General features: G+C 43.1%; 7 protein-coding genes across 7 annotated transcripts; 4 read left to right on the top strand and 3 right to left on the bottom strand.

Annotated features, from left to right (window-relative positions):
- Positions 1-1,407: 1,407 nt before the first annotated feature.
- EAE97_004186 (uncharacterized protein) lies at positions 1,408-3,346 on the top strand (the record flags this gene model as incomplete). The annotated part of the gene is made up of 4 exons (XM_038874698.1): positions 1,408-1,589; positions 1,654-1,909; positions 2,010-3,099; positions 3,147-3,346. The coding sequence occupies 4 exons, from the start codon at positions 1,408-1,410 to the stop codon at positions 3,344-3,346; spliced, it is 1,728 nt and encodes a 575-aa protein (XP_038734142.1).
- Positions 3,347-5,163: 1,817 nt separating this feature from the next.
- On the bottom strand, positions 5,164-8,588 carry EAE97_004185 (uncharacterized protein; the record flags this gene model as incomplete). Its single annotated transcript, XM_038874697.1, has 4 exons — positions 5,164-7,142; positions 7,196-7,499; positions 7,549-8,264; positions 8,324-8,588. 4 exons carry the CDS (start codon positions 8,586-8,588, stop codon positions 5,164-5,166), a joined length of 3,264 nt encoding a protein of 1,087 aa, XP_038734141.1.
- An 877-nt stretch (positions 8,589-9,465) lies between these two features.
- EAE97_004184 (uncharacterized protein) lies at positions 9,466-10,861 on the top strand (the record flags this gene model as incomplete). The annotated part of the gene is made up of 4 exons (XM_038874696.1): positions 9,466-9,884; positions 9,939-10,138; positions 10,194-10,624; positions 10,679-10,861. 4 exons carry the CDS (start codon positions 9,466-9,468, stop codon positions 10,859-10,861), a joined length of 1,233 nt encoding a protein of 410 aa, XP_038734140.1.
- Positions 10,862-11,206: 345 nt separating this feature from the next.
- On the top strand, positions 11,207-13,542 carry EAE97_004183 (uncharacterized protein). The gene is made up of 3 exons (XM_038874695.1): positions 11,207-11,753; positions 11,811-12,255; positions 12,388-13,542. Exons 1-3 carry the CDS (start codon positions 11,402-11,404, stop codon positions 13,364-13,366), a joined length of 1,776 nt encoding a protein of 591 aa, XP_038734139.1. The 5' UTR covers positions 11,207-11,401; the 3' UTR covers positions 13,367-13,542.
- Positions 13,543-13,927: 385 nt separating this feature from the next.
- On the bottom strand, positions 13,928-15,415 carry EAE97_004182 (uncharacterized protein; the record flags this gene model as incomplete). The annotated part of the gene is made up of 1 exon (XM_038874694.1): positions 13,928-15,415. The coding sequence occupies one exon, from the start codon at positions 15,413-15,415 to the stop codon at positions 13,928-13,930; it is 1,488 nt and encodes a 495-aa protein (XP_038734138.1).
- A 1,635-nt stretch (positions 15,416-17,050) lies between these two features.
- EAE97_004181 (uncharacterized protein) lies at positions 17,051-18,749 on the top strand (the record flags this gene model as incomplete). Its single annotated transcript, XM_038874693.1, has 4 exons — positions 17,051-17,505; positions 17,629-17,939; positions 18,013-18,170; positions 18,240-18,749. 4 exons carry the CDS (start codon positions 17,051-17,053, stop codon positions 18,747-18,749), a joined length of 1,434 nt encoding a protein of 477 aa, XP_038734137.1.
- A 589-nt stretch (positions 18,750-19,338) lies between these two features.
- On the bottom strand, positions 19,339-19,929 carry EAE97_004180 (uncharacterized protein; the record flags this gene model as incomplete). Its single annotated transcript, XM_038874692.1, has 3 exons — positions 19,339-19,575; positions 19,678-19,818; positions 19,876-19,929. The coding sequence occupies 3 exons, from the start codon at positions 19,927-19,929 to the stop codon at positions 19,339-19,341; spliced, it is 432 nt and encodes a 143-aa protein (XP_038734136.1).
- Positions 19,930-20,982: the final 1,053 nt, after the last annotated feature.

Here is a 20,982-nt window from a genome sequence, read left to right as displayed (position 1 = left end):
CTTTCTCGATTTAGGAATAATTCCTCATACGGTATGTCTTCCTTGTGGTCACACGGAGATTTTGTGCTTTTAGACTTCTTATTTGATCGGGTTGTTTCTGCGATAAGAAGTCTTGTGTCGCTAGCTGCTAATCTTTGACGTGATCAACCATTGATCTGAAGGATCTGTATACTTAAACTCGTCGAAAGCTAGACCTTTGCTGAAGCTTGATTAAAAGTTGTCAGCCCACCATAAGTAAGCCTGCAAGCTCCCGTCTCGTTAGATTTTCTTGAGATTCCCCACCTAAGCATCGGACCCTTGAGCTAATGAAAGTACACTAAGCTCAAAATAGTCTCCTCCAGGCCTCGATTATTGGTTGTTGTTAGATCCTCCCTAGTCAGCTTATCAACTACCCCTAACGATGCCATTTGTGTTTGGATTGTATAATTGGTTAGATGTAATCTCGTATCTCAAAAACTAATAAGGTTAATGAATGGGAATATTGAATCTCTCATTTGCGTTTTTCGTCCCAGGTTGTGTCGAATATGAGAAGTATTATCTCGGCTGCTCCTCTAAAATGGCAGGTCAATCGGCGGGCTCTCCGAAAATACCAGCTAGACCTAGAACGAAACCTATCATCGTAGAAAGTGAGAGTCATCACGTCCTTCCTTCGCATTGTGAGCCAAGTTAGCTGTCGTTACAGTCTTGTTGTATCTGGGCGCTCTCACAGATATATATAAAACTTTATTTGTAAAACTTGGGCTTAACGGATGCCTATCTAGCCGTATGCAGCAGTATGCTAAGTCAAATGTTGCAGGTGGCATTCAAGGCATCAGCAATGCTCTGCAACCTATACAGCTTGTACGACCTGCCCTAGCAAGCCTACTGATATTGTGTTGAATGGTGTATTCAAACGATCCTTGTCGTTGAACACGAATTAAATTCTGCGCCAGTAAATCACATTGACCCTAGCGAACTTCTGCAAGAATCCTCGAATCCATGCTCTCTGATAACGAAGGAAGATTTCAATCCAAATACTTTCAAATAGGAATAGCGACTAATTCATGTTCGGATCGAAGAATGAATTATAGTTGACGGCGCCACCCTTTTCCAAATCCTGGTAATCGCTTTTGAGCCTGACCAATCTGCGTGTTTGGTTATCCAGTTTGAATTTTCCCATCACATCTGATGGGCCGAGGAGCTGGAAATTGAAACAACTTGCAGCTGCAGAGGGCTTGCAATGGCGTTTTCGTACAGCAAGGTAGGTTGAACCGCCCAGATATTAATTCACTAGTCACATCTCTTGGGTATCATTCACCTTCAATCGTTGTGCTTGTATAAAGTTGCTCGACCTCCTCCTCTTTCAATTACCTCTTTCCTTCCCCATTCCCTCCTCGTCAATATCGATCCATTTTCTCAATCACAATAATGGAGAAGGAACACTACAACGTTGACGAGTCCTCGTCGCCTGACTACAATGGAAACCATGCTCGTTCCCAATATGTAGATCCGTCTACCGGTCATGCAACAAAAACCGCTGGTTTGCATGAAGCTGGTGAGCTTTATGGAAACATTGAGACTGCTGAAGAATATGGTTACGTTTCTCGAGGGTAAGGCTCATGTATAATCCAATAATTCATGACCAACGAAATCTAACTGTGACTTTACATGTAGACTGAAATCGAGACATATTCAATTTATTGCGCTTGGTGGTACCATTGGTACTGGTCTTTTCTTGGGTATTGGAAGTGCTCTTACACAAGCCGGTCCTCTCTCGTTGCTCTTGGGTTATAGTATCACTGGTATTGCTATCTTTGCCATGATGCAGTGCTTGGGTGAGATGGCTACATGGTTACCTCTACCTGGAGCCATCCCACAATTCGCTGCTCGTTATGTTGATGATGCGCTCGGATTTGCTGTCGGATGGAATGTAAGTTGACTCTCGTAAAGTCGTTATGCAACTCTGCTGTGGAGTATTGAAATACATCAGTCTATTTCATAAGCTCGTGCTGACTTTTGTGATCAAATAGAACTGGTATTCTGCCGCGATTACCCTGTGTGCGGAAATCTCAGCTGCTGCAGTCGTCATTCAATACTGGCCGGGAGCAGTACATATCAGTGTCGCCGCATGGATCAGTTTAATTATCGTTCTTGTCATCTGCCTTAACATCTTCGCTGTGTCTATCTACGGAGAGGCCGAGTTCGTCTTCGCCAGTATCAAAATCATTACAATCGTGGGGCTTTTGATCATGGCGTTCATTGTGGACCTTGGAGGAAATCCTAGGCATGATCGTCTTGGTTTCCGTTACTGGAAACACGGACAGTTCATGTTGCAATACGACTCCACCGGAGACACAGGTCGATTCCTCGGTCTCTTCTCAACTCTTGTTAACGCCGCCTTCTCGTACGGTGGTGTTGAGATGGTCGCTGTAGCCGCTGGTGAAGCCGAAAATCCACGCAAGAATATTCCAAAGGCTGTCCGCAGAGTTTTCTGGAGAATTTTGTTCTTTTATGTCCTTGGTTCTTTGGCTATTGGTGTCCTTGTTTCCTCCAGCGATCAACATTTGCTCAAGGCTCAAGATGAAGGTGCCGCAGGTGCTGCTCGATCTCCATGGGTTATTGGTATCCAAAACGCCGGTATTCCAGTATTGCCATCGATTATCAATGCAGTCATCTTAACCTCCGCCACTTCATCCGCAAATGCCTTTTTGTATACCGGTTCTCGTTACTTGTTCGCACTTGCTCAGAACAAGCAAGCCCCAAAATTCCTTCTCCGATGCAGCAAGGCAGGTGTCCCATACTGGGCTGTTTTATGCACAGCTTCAATTTCGCTCATCACATTTTTGTCAGTCGGTTCCGGTGGCGCTTCAACCGCTTTCACGTGGTTCCAAAATTTGACCACCATTGCTTCCCTTTTCACCTGGTGCTCCATTTGCGTCGCGTACATTAAATTCCATAGTGCTTTGAAAGCCCAAGGTGTCGATAGAAACACTCTTGTCTTCAAGAGTAAGTTCCAGCCATACACGGCCTGGATCGCTTTGGGTTTCTTCGTTATGATCATTCTCTTCAATGGATTTGATGTCTTTGTTGGCGAGAACCACTCTCACTGGAATGTTACCAGTAAGTAATTGCACTGAACTTTGTGAGACTCATCCTAACCTCTGTAGATTTCCTCACCGCATACATCGGAATTCCAATCTTCTTCTTGCTATACGGATTCTGGAAGATTTTCAAGCGCACCAAGTGGATCCCATCAGCTGATGCCGACATCTACACTGGTAAGGCAGCCTTGGATGCAGAGGATGACCAATGGCCAGATTTGGAACCCAGAAATGTGTTCGAGAAGATCTGGTTCTGGATTGCGTAGAGGAGGATTCGTACGTGGTTTGCTTTACACTTCGTGTACTTTGTTTGATGGATCATATACCCATTTGGGCTGGGATCTCATTCGTTAAGGTCTAGCTACATACCCTAAAGATATCCTGGTAATTAAGGAAAACTTTGAGATTCAGATCCCTATTGATTTTGATGCGTGAGATGTCGATTTCGTGGCGGCGTATGATTGATGAGGTTTGATAATAGAAACAATTCTGATCCGGCATTGTATTTTGAGGGCCCATACTCTTTCATCCTTGTTACCATCATCATTCGTCTCAGTCAAAATGTTGAAGAATTTTTGTTATGAGTCATAGAAGAAATGAATGATGTTATCGAGTTCTTTGGTGTGAAGGAAGTGTGTGAGAAAGAACTCGCGTCAAGTCGCGTGAAGAATTCCCCAACAGCAACTCTACATGGAGCAACATTGTATTATCAACCTTTAGAAGGGTAAGTCAGAATCATCCTCTTCCATTTAACAAGAAGGCTTACTTATAATCTGTAGAAAACCCAGTCCAATTCTTCAATTACGCATAATCATGCGTGCTGAGCGAGCCATCAAGTGTTGATGGCTCTCCAAACACTTACATTTCGACATCCACGACTCCAAACTCAGATCATCAATTCAATTGAAGCATCATCAATCATGAAGTCCCAGAAGAATCATATACTCAGAACAGAAAGACCATCAACACAAACAAAAACAAACAAAGAGATGTCTCAAACTCAAAAGCAAGAAGCAACTTCTTCCAATAAGCTCATCTTAGTCATTCCCAGCATTTAGTGGGTCCCGGTAGGCGGCACGCCCTTCAACGACAACCAACTCCGCAATAATTCCCCATCCCCAATTTTTCTAAACAGGAAGTGGATTTCTTTACATGATAGTTTCTCTTGGCATAGAATTGTGGGATGAACCATGAAGAATATATACGAGAGAGGTTGAAATAAGGTTTAGAGGCAGGCTGTGATGGGTGTTTTAACCTGGGTACGCATGCTGTCAGAAAGTATGCGAATTTGAAGTGAAATGCACACACCACAAGATGGTAAATTACAAGAGCAACCTGGTTCTCTTAGCGGCGGAGTTCTATACTTTCTGATAGCATGCGGTGATGGATAGATCCAAATAGTTCGATGATCTTATGTCCACTTGTTAATCACAATTGAGACTTGGCCGGAAATTGCTAGTGAAGATAGGTGCTGGTATTTAATAGAGATGCTGGGATCATGTTGGTTTCTCATTGCGAGGTATGGGCATAGACACTTACATGCTAACACGAAATTGGGCGTTTGGACTTCTTTGAGTCAGAGGTAACTTCGAGGATATCCGATAATGATATATCGTAACGATCAACTCGCTTCTTACCCCCAGATGCAATGCAATTCTGACAGAATACCAGGATTGTGAATATCCGGGTCACTACAATTGAGAACTCACAGTCCGAAAATCAAATCACACCACATCAAACCAGATTAGTATTGAGCCAATTCATAAGATCAACGCCTAGAATTCGGAATATCTATCTACCAAGTATCTACTATCGAGCTACCAAGCAATCTAGTGAATGTATCATCCATTTCATTCCTCCACCCCAAAAATACCAATACGAAAGAGAGGAGTCATGGACCCGCCAGTTCCTGATACCGATTCGTAAAACTATCCATTAACTTGTCCAGAGACCAAAAAAACACACCAGAAAACCAATAAGAAAGAGGGGAATCATTAAAAGAAAATAAACCAATCCTGTCCAGTAACCCTCACCAAAAAGCTTACCATTAAGCCTATTCCGTCCCGTCCGAAACCCAAAATACCTAAACGATAACGACTGAGGAACTCTCCTCGCTATCCTTCTGACTAGCAATTTCCTGTTCTTCTTCCTGTTCCTCTCCTTCTTTCTTACTTTCTTCCTTGGCGCCAACTTCGACCTCGACTTCGACTTCGACTTCAACTTCCACTTCTACTTTGAGAGTAGAGCCAGTAGTAGAGTCTTCGACATTGGCTTCGTCAATTTTCTTGGTCTCGGTTTCTACTTCCTGGGTTGCAGTTCCGGATTTCGTTTCGTCCGTCTCTATCTCAGTGGTCGGAGTTTCTTCGACTTTTTCACTTTCTTCTTTCTTCTCCTCTTCCTTGCCCTTCCCCTTTCCCTCTTCAACGATCGGGTCCCCCTTCTCCACAATCGGACTATCCACCAACGCTTCCACCGCCTGATCGGCCGCATCAGCCGCCGAATCATCTACATCCAATTTCTTCTCTCCAATCTCCATTGGATCCTCATCCTCTTCCTCATCACTACTGATCTCTTCTCCCATGATATCTCTCTTCTTCTTTTTCTTCTGTGGTTCCTCCCATTTTCTCTCCCTCTTGACTTGTACTGTCACAGCACTCTCCTTACTATAAACTCTGAGACCCACTACCAAAACAGCATTCCAAGGATCTTTCTCGAACTCATCTTCGTCTTCTTCATCGCCTTTGGTTGGTGAAGGGGGCGGAGCTGCTTTAGCTTCGGTTTCAAGTACATCGTCTAGAACGCCAACGGTTATGTCAGAGATGTCGGAACAAATGGATTCAAGATCAGAGTCATCATCGTCGTCGATGGTGGCTTTGGGTGGAATCGGAATTGATAGGCTTGTGAGAGTAGGCGCTGCTTGTGGAGTGACTCTGGTTGATTTGACATCGACGTTTATGGCCTTGACTTGGATAACTTTGTCGTCGCTTGAATTAGTCCCCATCACCGTATTGGCTGATCCACTCGTGGATGTTGAGTTTTCAGGTGCCTCTGACATGGGTCTAGCTATTGTTGCCGGTTTCTCAGTCTCTGATGCTTTGTCGGATGAGGCATCACTAGCCGAGATATTCTCGCCATCTCTAGATTCAATTTCGATGGATTTGACCTCCACAACTTTCTCGTCGGCCTTTGAATCTTTATCACTAGTGTCCTTTGCAGTTCGCTCTGCAATGACCTTGGCAATATCTTCAGCTGCTTTTTTAGCCTCTTCCTCAACAGCTTTTAAAGCTGCTTCTTGAGCTTCCTTCTTGGCTTTCTTAGTCTTTGCTTTCGCCATACGCTTAATCTTCTGTTCTTGAAGCTTTCGCTTTTTTTTATTATCATTATGAACCCTTTTCTTCTTTTCCTTCATCAATCGCTCCTTGATTTCTTTTCTCGCCTTGTCCTTTCTCTTCTCCTCGGCTTCTTTTCTAGCTTTCTTTTCCTCGGGAGTCTCTCTGACAACTCCCTTAGCATGAGCTAGATCGTAAGATAGACCAATTCGAGAAAGCTTGTCACGACGTCTTTTCGCATTGTTACGAACGACATCTTCTACTGGTAAAGAACTACCATCTTTAAAAGCTTTGACTTTCATTAATACGTCGTATTCGCCGGCTGGAAGTTCCAACTCGGCAGTAACGGATCGACGCATCCAGTAGTTACCATGACTTCGAACAATGTAATCTTCTTCGCCAGCTTTGTGGATACGGAAAGACAATTCAAATCGGTATTGTCCTTCGAGTCCACAGAAGTAACGGCCATCAAGTTGAGAGAGAACAATCATGACAGGCGCTGCGTTATCGAGAGTGAAAGTGAATTTTGTGTCGTGATAATTGACAGTCCATGGAACTTCCATAGACGCCCATGACTGAGTGACTTTCCATTCGTCGGTGAATAATCTTGTACGATCAAATGTTTGAAACTTTTTGAGAAGATCATCATAAGACATCCAGAATGAACCGTCATCTCCGAAACGATGCTCGAGTTTTTTCATCCATTCTGGTGTCCATTCTTTGCTTCCATCGCCTATCACAAGTTAATAAAAACACAATTTACATGACTGAGATTTTTCAACTTACTCCATGCACCCTTCCATTCGCCCTCACCCCAGGGATTCCTCAACAAAACAAGTCGTTGGCCATCAATTTCCACAGCTCGTAGGATCGAATATGCATGTCCCTCATAGATACCTTTTCTATTACCACGGCCCCAGAAGATACCGGCAGCACAACCAAAGAGGAAATCTTTATTGACCTTGAGCAATTCTTCTTTCCAAAAATATTCTTTATCGAGAATGTCTGTGCTGAAAACTTCGGTTGTGACGCCACCAGTAAGATCCTCGAGTCCTTCACCAGTATGACCTCCTTCAATCGCTGCGTAATCCTATGTCATGTCAGTTTATTATTTATGGATTCTTGACGGATAGACTTACTCCGTGAGCTTTTGCATATGCCTTCTCAAGTAACGGCAACCAAGTTTCGTTTGGGTCTTCACACTGCGCGAAATACAAGGCACCAGAGTTGCTCTGATAAATCTTGCGGTAATCCTCTTCAGAGTTGATACGCTGGCGATCTTCGATGAGATTACGTTCAATCCAACTCTCATCGTAATCAGGTTTCGTCAAATAAAGTTTGTCATCAATAATTTCTGATCTCCACTCTCCATCACGATGGAAGACGAAGCCATAGACACCAATCTCCTCATCTCTGGCAACACAGACCTTTTCAATCAAGCCAGGCTTATTTCCCAATGTGCAGAGAGCTGCCATGAACCAACAATCACCATCACGGCCTTGTCTAATATCATTTGCGCTTGCTTGGTTGACGTAGAATTGAGGATTGTCAAATATGTCCCCGACTCTTTTGACAGATCCAGGACGGAATGTTGGTGTTAACCTTTCACTTGTGTTCTCGAGCATTTGCAGGCAATCGCCTTTGCCCCATTTCAGATCAAACTCGATATCGAAATGTGGATCGCGATATTTTTGGTTTACTCGACGACATTCTTTGACAATCTTTGCAACTTTTGCTTTGCAAAGTGCTGCCGCTTCTTCATATGATGCAACGGCGTTTTTGCCTCTTGTGACTGGTTTGGATGCCCTCTGACCGGCTTTTGTTGTGTAAAGGTTCTTAGGCAAGACAGTAGAGGCTATCAATGCAAATCAGTATGTGCGTTAGGGATTTGAGAGTGGATTCTTCACAACGTACCTTTTCCTGGTGTCTTGCTCTTAAACTTCGCCCAGAATTCATCTATGGCATCTTGAGGGGATATGTGTTTGGTCTTCTTCACATCTGGCGCTGGAACGAAAACGATGTTTCCTCCTGGTCCCTGTTTGAGAACCATTTGAGACTCGTCGTCGGAAGAATCATCGTCGCTAGAGCCATAAGAAGGGGGTGGAGGGGGTAAAGGTGAAGTCATCTTGTTGAATCTCTTGTTGAGCTTGCCCAGCCCTGGAGATGGTGGTACCGACATATTTAAGCTCCCAATGACAGCTGCTTACCGATTGTACGATACTTCTGTACAACCAATGGGCTCGTTCGATATTCAGGGGCTCGTTCGATTGAATATACAGTGAATAATGAAGATAAAACGATTTGCAAAATATTAACAACAAGATGTGATGATGAAAAAGAAATCGAGAAACAACAGAGTTCAACGCAGAACTTCCTTATATCATATTATAGAATCCCATCAACCCCACCTGTACTCCAGACTGCCTAACGGCTGTTGGCGCTTGCCTCCCATGTTCAGCGGCTGAGGATTCTCTGGGTCTCACAGCGCGACAATGACTGATTGAATTTTACGTAGCCCAATAATACCAATCATCTCTGAGCAAATTGCATGGTGTATCGACGGCCATACAATCATTGTGATAGTACGTCTAATCTGTGAAGAGTGGCTGATGTCGGCACTCGTCCGAGGTTGAGCAAAAGGCCAGGATTACTTGGACACATGACTAATCATTGTAAGCACAAAGCCTCATTGCCTCACCGAATATTCGGAGGTCCAAAACGAATTCCAATATCTGGACAAATGGAAGTTGTGGCCTAGTACTGCCACAATGTATGACTCTTATGGCAAAATACAATAAGAGGATATACTTTTGATGGTGTAGGTACATCAGATGAACGGTTGACGATAAGGTCTAGCCGTTTCTTGGTAAAATAGTGGGGTTCGCATGGACTTCCTAAATCCAGATCAACCATGAGTTGTCCGAAGACATCGAGATTCTCAAAGATTACTACATAACATTTATCACACATGTATATCAATGTCGATAACAAGTATTGGTACAAGAATACATAACGAAGGATTTTCCTAACTTTTAGATCCAAGTCAAGTTATCATAATGTCTCATTCTCTCATCCTATTTTTTACATTTCTACCCGCTGCAATCGCGACAATCGCTCCTTCAGGGCCATATCAGCGACCACTAAAGCTTACCAACAACCAACATCAAAATTTCATCGCCTCATCTATTTTTGCCCCTCATGAAAATGGGATCTTAAAATTAGAGGAACCGGTTGCTTTAAAACCAACATTTGAATGGCGGACTTTTGAGGAAGAGGATATAATATCTAACTCAGGTGGAACATTTGCCCATCTTCCTGCTGTGGACTGTTTTGATGCCGAGAATGATGGAACGTTCGATGTGGCAATTGTAGGCCATCCATTTGATCTAGGAGTCACATATAGACCCGGTGCAAGATTTGGTCCGAATGCTGCACGGCAAGGGGCCAGAAGGATGTCTCCGGGTTTTGGGTGGAGGCAAGTTCGGTCATTCAAATAGGCTATCAGGAAGAAAATTCTGACTATCATTAGTATTGAAAATAATGTGAATCCTTTCCGCGACTGGGCCACTGTGGTCGACTGTGGAGACATTTCGAATACGCCATTTGATAAGCATTTGGCTTTGAAACAACTCGAGAATGGCATGAAATCAATCAACTCGCGAAGTCCAAAAAATGATACCGATGGCAAAGCTATACGGGCCATTAGCATAGGCGGTGATCATACCATTAGTAAGTCTCCTTAGCCGGATGGCTTGAATGCTCTTGAATATTGAACTGTGTTCAGCGTTGCCTATTCTCCGAGCTCTCCACTCAACATGGGGACGTGTTGCTGTTTTACATTTTGACTCCCATCTTGATACATGGGACCCGGTACAGCTCGGCGGTGGACTATCCAAGTACACTGATGTCAACCATGGGACCATGTTACACATTGCTCATGAGGAAGGACTTTTGTCAAATCATAGCAATATGCATCTAGGAACACGATGTCCGCTTCAAGATCAGCATTTTGATTTAAACAACGATCTAAGATGTGGGTTTACATATATTCGAGCAAGAGAAATTGATAAGCTTGGCATCAAAGAGGTAGTGCGAAAGATTGTTGAACGCGTCGGCGATGAGTATATGTATTTGAGTGTAGACATTGATGTATTGGATCCAGCCTATGCACCTGCAACTGGAACAATTGAACCTGGTGGATGGACAACAAGAGAGGTATTTTTCCAAACATGTCAGACAACTTTATATAGGCTAACATCCGCAACACAGCTGTTGCAAATTATTGGTGGGCTATCAGAAGCAGGTTTGAAGATTGTGGGATCAGATGTCGTGGAATTTACTCCAATTTATGACAATTCAGCTGAGACTACTGGTATTGCTGTTGGAGAGATCATTTATGAAATCCTTCAATGGATGGTAAATGTCCCGGTATCACCTAGAAAGTCGGCATAGTCCACCTTTCTCTGAAAACTAAGCAGGCAGGCTAAAGACAACGAAGAGATCAAAATCGAGCTGGATAGATAGTAGAATTTACCAAAGAAGTAGTAGATCCTATGTTCATTATCCTAAAGGTAGTAATAAAGTTTTGGGTTCCCCTCCGAACAATGTACATCTAGAATCCAGATGGACCAAAAGCAAATGCCTCCAGCTACTCGAGCATTGAGACGAGAAACGACTAAACCTTGAATCGTACTAAGGCTAGTCTTATCGATAACTCCACCAATGAAACGGCACGATCCGAAAGCTTCTCGAACAACCCCACCAAAAAGTGGTGACGACATTCCGGGAAAGAGCTCAAGCTTGTCTCTCGTCCAATGAAAGGCTCTGAATTACCATGCAGTCTACTCTTCCAATACAATCGATCGAGAATGAAGAATCGACGACATCATCATACGCCAAAACTGCAAAACAAATTGATAACCCCCACCTCTGTAATCCCCCTCTCTTGTACTTCCTCATTCATCTTCATCATCTGCCATTTCTTCTCTTTTCATGTACTCTCTCAAATCCTTTGTACCCAGAAACTTAAGACATCTTAGTCGACAAGCTTTGATTTCCCGCTCGTTGGTTCCCCACGTTCCGCATAGCAACTTCGCAAAGCAATTCACAACCACGCAAATAACAATGGCACAAGAATATAAGCTCAAGGATCTCAGCTCCTTAGATTTGAAGCCTGGAGAGAAAAAGGAAATCGAAGTAGAGGGTGTAGAAGGAGGAAAGGTGCTGTTGTGCAATGTTGGTGGAAAAGTCACGGCTATAGGCAATAAGTGTACACATTATGGTGCTCCATTGGTCAACGGTGTTTTGACTGGAGACGGACGTATTACATGCCCATGGCACGGAGGTATATATTCATGATCTTGGAGATGCAAAGGGAGACATGCTAACTTACCATTGATAGCTTGTTTCAATGCCAACAATGGAGATATTGAAAATGCCCCTGCTCTCGATGCCCTCCCTTCGTTCGAGTTGTCCGAAAAGAATGGTTCGGTATATGTTACAGGAGAAGAAGAGACAATCAAGGGTAGCCGCAGAAAACCAAATATCAGAATTACCGGAGGAATCGGGTCAGAAAAGGTAGTAATTGTTGGCGGTGGAAGTGGTGCCCTCAGTACACTTGAAGCACTTCGCGAAGCCGGCTTTAAAGGATCAATTACCATGATCGGCAACGAAGGATACTTACCAATCGATAGAACGAAATTGTCTAAGGCTCTTATTGACGATGCATCAAAGATTGCTTTGAGGGATGAAGCTTGGTTCAAAGACGGATCGATCACAACTGTCAATGATACTGTGACTAGTGTTGACTTTTCGGGAAAGAAGGTAGCAACGAAGAATGGTAGCTCGTAAGTGTACCTATTCTCATGATTTTTACGACCTAGCATCTGGAGTCACAAATGTTACAACGCTCATCCGAGATAATGGAACGAGGTCTACACGCACTCAATTGTTTACGATACTGACATGCCTAATTCTAGTTTCCCTTATACGAAGTTGGTTTTGGCTTCTGGTGGATCTCCAAAGCGTTTACCTTTGCCTGGTTTCAAAGAGTTGAGCAATATCTTTCTCCTCCGTAATATTCATCATGTGAAGGATATCGTGGCGGCTATTGGGGAGAAGAATAAGAAGATTGTCATTATTGGAAGCTCATTTATCGGGATGGAAGTTGCGAATGCAACAGCTAAGGATAATGATGTTACAGTTGTTGGCATGGAATCTGCACCACTTGAGAGAGTTATGGGTGTTGAAGTCGGCAGAATTTTCCAGAAGGCTTTGGAAGGAAATGGAGTTAAGTTTCATATGGAAGCTGGTGTTGAAAAGGCAGTACCTTCGAAGTCGGATTCATCTAAGGTTGGAGGTGTACAATTGAAGGACGGTACGACCCTTGAAGCAGATTTGGTGATCCTTGGAACAGGTATCAGTCCTGCAACGGAATACCTGAAAGACAACAAATCAGTTGAGCTCCGTGAAGATGGCTCATTGGCAGTTGATGAAAATTTCGTCGTTTCGGGTCTACAGGACGTTTATGCTATTGGTGATATCGCAGCTTATCCATATAATGGTCCTGGTGGCGAAGGAAGTTTAGCCCGAATTGAGCACTGGAACGTGGCACAAAACTCAGGAAGAAGTGTTGCCACACATATCAACAACCCCTCCGCAAAGCCTAAAGCGTTCATTCCAATCTTCTGGTCAGCACTTGGCTCACAACTCAGATATTGTGGTAATACTATCAATGGTTGGGATGATCTTGTATTGCAGGGCGAGCCAGAGAAAGCAAAGTTTGTGGCTTATTATTGTAAAGGGGAGACTGTCGTTGCTGTTGGTACTATGCAATTTGATCCAATCATGACACAGGCGTCAGAGTTGATGAGAAGAGGAAAAATGCCAAGCAAGAGTGAATTAAAAAAGGGACTTAAGCTTGAAAGCGTTAATATTCCTGCTGAGGTTAAGATATAATTCTCAGGGCATAGACTATCGGCGAATAACGGCAGTATGGACTAGGGGAGGAACCGGGCAACATTGGGACATGAATAATTAGTAACATTCTTAATGATTACGACACAGATGACAACAATCGAGAAATTAGATCAACTAGCTTCAGAAACTCAATTTCATGAACTCTTCACACGCAATTTATCTTCTTCAGTTCTGTAAAGTGTAGCCCATCATAAGAAGTAGCGCACTCATCCCAGGTCACTCATTCCCCCACATTCGTTTTTTGTACAAGAGACAAATTCAGGTGACGCGATGAAGAGTTGGCATCGCTAATACAGCTGAGTCCACCTTCTACAGCCCTTCTGCCGCGGGCTTTCGTACAGGACGGGGTTCACCTTGCCGATTTTCGACTTCACTGCGCGGAAACTCGATAGAAAAGTAATATTGTATCAAGAAACAACAAAGCATTGCTTTCATGTTGACGCCATAAGCTCATATTAACACCAATTATACCATAATACTGTATACATTCTCTTCAATCCCAGTACGTACCAACCAAGCACACAGCTCAGACCATCCATATCAGCCAAAATAAGGGAAATTCTCCATCACCGTCGCAATAAACGCATCGGGGGGTAAAAAACACAAACTCCTAAAGATTTCCACCATCAAAAAACACCTCGCCAGCGCGTATAAAAGGAACAAGGGAGCCGCACCCCAAGCTAATTTTCTAGGCGAGGCAATTCTTCGAAAATCGCCACAGCATATCATGCCGCAGTAGGGAACCAGGGTGTAGATGAGTACGAATACCGTACACCAGATACTGGTGGACCACCAGAGAATCTGCTCGAGATGGGTTGGGAATGTGAAGTTCCATGCGGCGACGTGGATGCATCCAAAAACTATGCTGCCGAATTCGAAGCCGATGAGCCAGGCTTCTTCTTCGTCTGAAGACGGATAGATGGTATCATTTGGGATTGGGACGCCGGATGTGAGGAATGCAGAGGGGTTGTTGAGGATTATGTTAAGCATGGATGAACGATCGAGATCTTTGTTCATGAAATCGAGGAGGGAAGTGGGGATGGGTCCTTCGTAGGATAGAATTGTGAAGGGGATTGAAACGCCTTTGGGTTTGCTCCAGTTGAGGATGTAGATCAGAAATGCGCAGGTAGAGAAGGCGATGACGGCGAGCTCGAGTTGTGCGACTGCTAAGCCGTTGATTGCTCGCACGATGATCTGGGCGATGATCCAGAGGAATTGGGTGGTTGCGATCATTTGAACAAGAGTGTCGTTTTTGCTTTTGTCGTCGATTTCGTCGAGTGTGATGTTGGGAAGTCGAATATGCTCGCATCGTCGAAGTGAGAGGATTTGCTGAGCGGTCAGATGGTACGGATTGGGATAGTTTATAAGGGTATCAGTTGTAGCACCTGGATCCGAAACGTTAACTAAGATTGAGGCGTCATTGGCATCCGGAGATACGCATCCAGTAGATGATTCCATTAATGGAGTAGAAACCTCAATCGAAGATGGGTGTGGTGTCTGACCGGCGAGAATGTCAAGGGCAACGCTGGGCTTAGCTTCGATATTGTTATTTTCACTTGATGGTGGACAACTTTGAATTACAAAACCACCCATGTTTGCGAACAAAGTATGGGTTAATGTCCACTCGACATCATCATCAGCAGCCCAAGCTTTAAACTTTTCGAGCTGTTTCCGTGCGACATCAAGATCACTCCAAGCTTTGGCAAGTAGGATCTCTGGAGCAAGGATAGTGGCTATCATCCATTTAAGAATAGTCAAGAAATGTTCTATTCTCCATCTTATACCATCTTTCAGACCAGAATCTCGTCTGGCTCGCTGCTGGGGTACGTTGAGATTCTGAATTGCCCATGTACAGATGATGATTGTGAATAGACATGTCCAAAGAATATTGAGAGTTCCTCGACTGTTGGGTGGTGAAACATAATTAGTTGATTTTGCTGGAATTGCACAAGTCGTATCAAATTTTGTGTAGGCATTTGTAGCCACTGCGTAGCTGAAGAGACTATAGGCTACCACAAGAGAGAACATGGCGTCGCTTTCGAATTTTCGTAAACGTGGAGTGAAAAGAAATCAAGTGAGAGTAGGAAAATAAATAACACAATGCAGCTGGGGAGGAGATGTGCTTCACAGCTCTATGGGAAAGAACGACCAGACACACCCAAGACTTTGGATTCATGTATCATCATCACCTTGTCCTCAACCATTACTTGACATGATTGCAGAATCGATAGCTCGATGGCGACTTCCCATCACGAACATACAAAAATGTACAGGAGCACTATCTTTCATTTATTTATTTTTCGAATATGGATGTCAACTTCAAGCTTCCACACATATTCAATAGCAAATAATGGCAAGCGCATGGAGCACTAGCAACTCGAGAATTTGGTAGCTTTCCACGAGGAACTTTTTTTACTTCATAACTTCAAAAGGAAAGCATTCTATTTGGACTCGAGACGATAATTGTGAGGAAACCATTAGCGTATTTTCGGATAGCATAAGCGGTGCGAACTATGATTCATGAGCACTTGGCTTTGTAAATGCCAAGGACTTCCTTGATATCTTGTTGCAGCAGTGTTGGAGGAAAATACCCAAAAGTCACGGGAAATGCCCATCAAAATAGGTACTCCTCGCCGATAGTAGCCGATTTGAAGCAACCACACGTCGTCGTCAGTGCAGCATGACTTCGAAGAAACCCTTCTTGAATGTGATTTGTGAAATTCCCTACGAAGCCATCTACTGTGTCTTTATTTGCTCTATTTGTTCTTGCTCCAAAGCTTTCAATACTCACATACTAATAAACTTGAGCCTCCAGATCAAAGAGAGTTGAACTAGAAAACGATAACCAAACTCCAAATCACCCCACTTATGATTGCATGTGATAGTCACATGACCCTTCTTGCTATCAAAGTTCCGGCTTAATTTCGTGAGACATCTAGCTTTATCATGAGAATATTTGACCAATCATTTAGTTAATGTTATCTCATAAAATCATCGTTAGCTGACTCTCCACCGCGGTCGATTTTCCGGCCAATTCACCAATCATAATAAAGGGGTTATCAACGAAGGTATTTGGTGGTGGTACAAAGAAATGAAAGACCATCACCAATGTTAATACTTCTTGATGTCAGAACAAACTATTATGATCAAAGCATGGATGTTGTATGAAAGTTCATATGGAAGTTCATACTGAACATATTAATGCTTTCATGGACAGTTCCATGAAAGCATAAATCAGACAATTTTGGGGTGAATCTAAAGATGCACAAACACGTGGTCGGGTATATCCTCATTTCCCCCTTTGATTTCTGTCAATGATTCAAAATCTTATATATTACTCTTTAACATCCTTTTGACAATGGCGATATTCAATTGAATACTTTCTACTACTCATCATTGATCTCTTATCTTGAATCCACTGCGAATACCCATTTAGCAGGAGCGAGAGGTCATGTCCTTGCTGTGGCCGGAATGCCTTCCGGCCACGAAGAACAAGATAAAAAGGACAGAAATTTCGCACTTTTTGCTGAAACTTCTCTTTGTCGTTTAACAACACAACTTCTACAAAACTTCAAGAACTTCCAAACCGCCTTTTTCTACCAATTTACACCCATTCCCACTTCAACACAAGCCTTTTACTCATTTTTCAACCTCATTTTCATCATGGGTTCAATTACTCCCACCCCTCTCCCACACTTCGAGGTCCTCAGGGATACCAAGCCAGAAGACAACTCATTGCCAGCTTTCATGGTATCAACAACCAGAGGTTTCCTTCCACGTACTGAACCTATCATTGCTCTTCCCTCCGAATTCGATGCTCTAGAATCTATCCTTCAACGCATGCCTATCAAGACTCTCGATGGCAAGCCAGGTCTTCTAGCTACTTTCACCCTTGGAGAGACAGTTCTCAACGAGCTCCCAGATCTTACTGATGCTATCAATAAGTATCAAGATAACTTACCTCTTATGAATGCTCTTTATCGCGACTATAGCTTCTTAGCTAGTGCGTATCTTTTGGAACCTTGTCATGAGAGATTTCTTAAAGGTGAAGAGTATGGATTGGGAAGACAGACTTTACCTAGGGTTATTAGTTTGCCTATTAGTAGGTGTGCTGAACTGTATGTATATTTCTCACTCTTGTTTCACTCTTCATAATCACCCATCACCATCACCTTGACTTCACTTACAACTATCCATCTTCCAACCTTGTCTCATCAAATACTAATCTCATCCATCCATAGTGCTGGTTTCAAACCATTCATGGAGTATGCTGGCTCTTATGCTCTTTACAACTATCGTCTTGAGGATCCAGCTAAAGGCTACACATACGATAACTTCCGCCTCATCCGTGCCTTCGAACATGGTCTCGATCATACTTCCAGTGAAGCTGGCTTTGTCCTCGTCCATGTAGACATGGTATCTAACTCTGGACCATTGGTTGATGGTGTTGTCAGTTCTTTGGAAGCTGTTGAGAAACATGATCGAGATTCATTTGAGGGAGGTATGAGAAAGGTTTTGGGCGCTATGACTAAAGTCAACGCTGTTATGGATGGTATGTTTCTTACTTCTATTCCTCCCCTTTTGCATTTTTAAATCTTAGACGACTGAAATTGACACGTCATGAGGCATGTGGCAGAAATCGAAGCCTGGTGATTACACCTCTTTTAGAACATTCATTTTCGGTATTACCAGCCAATCCATGTTTCCACATGGTGTCATTTATGAAGGTGTTTCTGAGGAACCTTTGAGTTTCCGTGGTGAATCTGGTGCTAATGATTCTATGGTATATTCTCCATCCCTTTCTTCCTCTGCTAAGAATCTTCAACAAAATCACTTGTCTAACTAAGTCCAGATCCCACTCATGGATAACCTCCTAAATATTCCCATGCCAACTACTCCTTTGACATCAATCCTCAAGGACTTCCGTTCCTATCGTCCAGGAAACCACCGTCAATTCCTCGAACACATTCAGAACGCTTCCTTGGCTGTTGATCTCAAATCGTTCGCCCTGTCCTCTCCTACCTCCACTGCTCTCTATCTCCTCTGCATGGACCAAGTCCGTGATTTTAGATGGCGTCATTGGTGTTTCACTCGTGAATACATTCTCAAGAAAACCACGCATCCAGTTGCAACAGGTGGCTCTCCAATTGTTACTTGGTTGCCCAATCAACTCGGTGCGGTGTTGAGTGAAATGACGAGAATCTGGAAGGAGATTGGTAACGAGGGTGAGGGAATGGGCGAGGAGAAAGAGCATGTCAAGGATGTTATGGAGGCAGTCATGAGACAGAAGGAGCAGTTGGAGAAGGAAGTTGAGAAGTATTGTAAGGAGAGGGGGGTTAACACTGCTGCATCTTCTGCTTAGATTAGTTCATTCTTTGAGAATGATGGTTTAGATGGCTGGCTGTGTGGCTAGGATAGATTCGATTCGAGATGCATTGCATATTAGATTGCATATGCGAGCCTGGACGTTGAGCTTTGAATTTCTATTCACTAGCGGGCGAGATTGCATAGAGATATGAGGAAGTTGCAAATCTTATGGCCACGTCTAGGGTTCATGGAGATTTATTGGGAGGATCTTTATTTTGCTTTCCTTAGTAGGGAATTGCCTGGATTTCATAGCTTGATTCCAAATACAACAATGAAATTAATAATTCAAATGACTGAAACATCAGAAGCCTTTTTCATTTACTGTACGGTATCTTCCATTGATGATTCTTGATGCAAATACTTGGCATCCATACTTGTCACTCGGTACCTTTATAAGGATCTCGAGATATTGACAAGCCTGACTAGTTACCTCTATAAAGCATGAAGTCATGTATAAGTTTATCAACAATATAATAGATTACAGCATCCAGACTTCCCAGATCCACAACGCCTGCCAGGAAAACAAAAAAGTATTCCTGTTAAACATCCTTCGTAGGCCCATGCTCTCCCTAGAAAGTACCTAGTCAAGGACTCTCACACTTCTTCTTCAGATCCGTATTAAATTCCTCAAATTGGCCTTTGATAGGTTTTCCCAGGAGCCAAGGCTGCATCAAGAACGAAACACCTCCAGAGTACTCTTCCGTCTGTGTGAATATCGTGCCTCCAGGGTTACTCTTACTCGGTTCAATAAGGAAAGAATGGAGACCGGAGACAGTCATAACAGGTGGTCCTTGCCATGCAAACTTGTTTGGAGAGTTTTTCTATTCCAGAACGAGATATCAATACAGTTTTTTTTTTGGCTAGGTTCTTGTTGTTCTAAATGGTTCGTTGAAGAGAAAATATGGATATTCGGATGTACTTACAGTAATAATTGACTCGAATTCGAAATCTTTCATAACGCAGTGAAGTTTTTTGCCGACGGCAAGAGGATTACTGGTGTCTAAAGGTGTAATACTCTTCACAAATCCGGTATGCCATTTACTGATATTAGAAAAATCGAGGAGCTGGATTCCTGAGAATTAAAGATCATATTTATCTGTAGCAGGGGTCACACCACTTACCACTCTTCGGACAGTCTCTGGTGAGGCATTGATTTCGATTTCTGTTGTGATCATCTTGATTGCTATGGATGGATAATCCTTTTTGGGGATCAGCAATAGACACTTTTTATACTGAGAAAGGAGACTAAGTCTTGACACAAATATGTGATTTTGACGTAAATTGGTACCTAGGCTTTTGTATGATGCTGCTGCTATGAGGCGCAATTCAGTGAGCATTACAAATCCAACTGTTGACAAACGCGGTCAGCATTTGATCGTTGGCGAGAATGTCAGCATATCCACTTTGGCGCTACGACGAATGTTTTTCGTAATGTTCAATGCCAAGAATTGGCACATTCCTGTTGCGCTTCGCCAATTTTGAGATTGCAGCTCGGAAGGATAGTTTTGCAAAAGTTGTGTAGTACATGAACTGACTGAGAGTACATTGAACAGTGTCATAATGTTTTGGGTCACGAACATAACCGTGGCCTCTTATGTTTTGTGCTCTGGTTGGTAATTGAGAAGAAGACATAGTGACGACCGAGGTAGTGCGTTCTCTCAGCTAGAATTGAGGTTCGAATTTTCCAGGACTTCGAATGAAGGGGCAAAGAGTTTATGGAAGCGCTTGCGAATACCAATATTTGCGTTGTTGATGGCAATGAACAAATCAAAACTCAATTAAACACGGTTGCTTTGTTGGAACTGATAGCACGAATATGGCTGTTACATATGCCGTCCAATATCACTCCTGACGAAGTCCACCAATACCGCAACCACTCGTTAGCGAGATTTTGTGGTTAGAACACTTCAAAAATGGAGAACTAAAGTTATCGGAAGTCTGGTCGCTTTTTCCGCAACATTGTATTGCAGCGGAGAGCGACTATATGCACTATTGCGCCCATTTCGATTCAAATGCAAAGCTTTGGCCAGGTAATTGATGGGCAAGATAAGATCATCGGAATGATCTGAACTACCTTTCATTACTGTTCAAAAGACAGTTATTTCTAAAACCATGCGATAGAGAGACAAAACTTTCGTGGAATATGAAACAGATAAATTTGATACATGGAGGAAGCTCTATGAGACAAAAGATAACTCCAATCACTAGATATTACCTCCCCAAACATG

The sequence above is a fragment of the Botrytis byssoidea genome (assembly GCF_014898295.1).
Source record: "Botrytis byssoidea strain MUCL 94 chromosome Unknown BBYS_007, whole genome shotgun sequence".
Lineage (NCBI taxonomy): Eukaryota > Fungi > Ascomycota > Leotiomycetes > Helotiales > Sclerotiniaceae > Botrytis > Botrytis byssoidea.
Note: the sequence above shows the minus strand (reverse complement) of the source record. Positions and strands in the feature narration are given on the sequence as shown.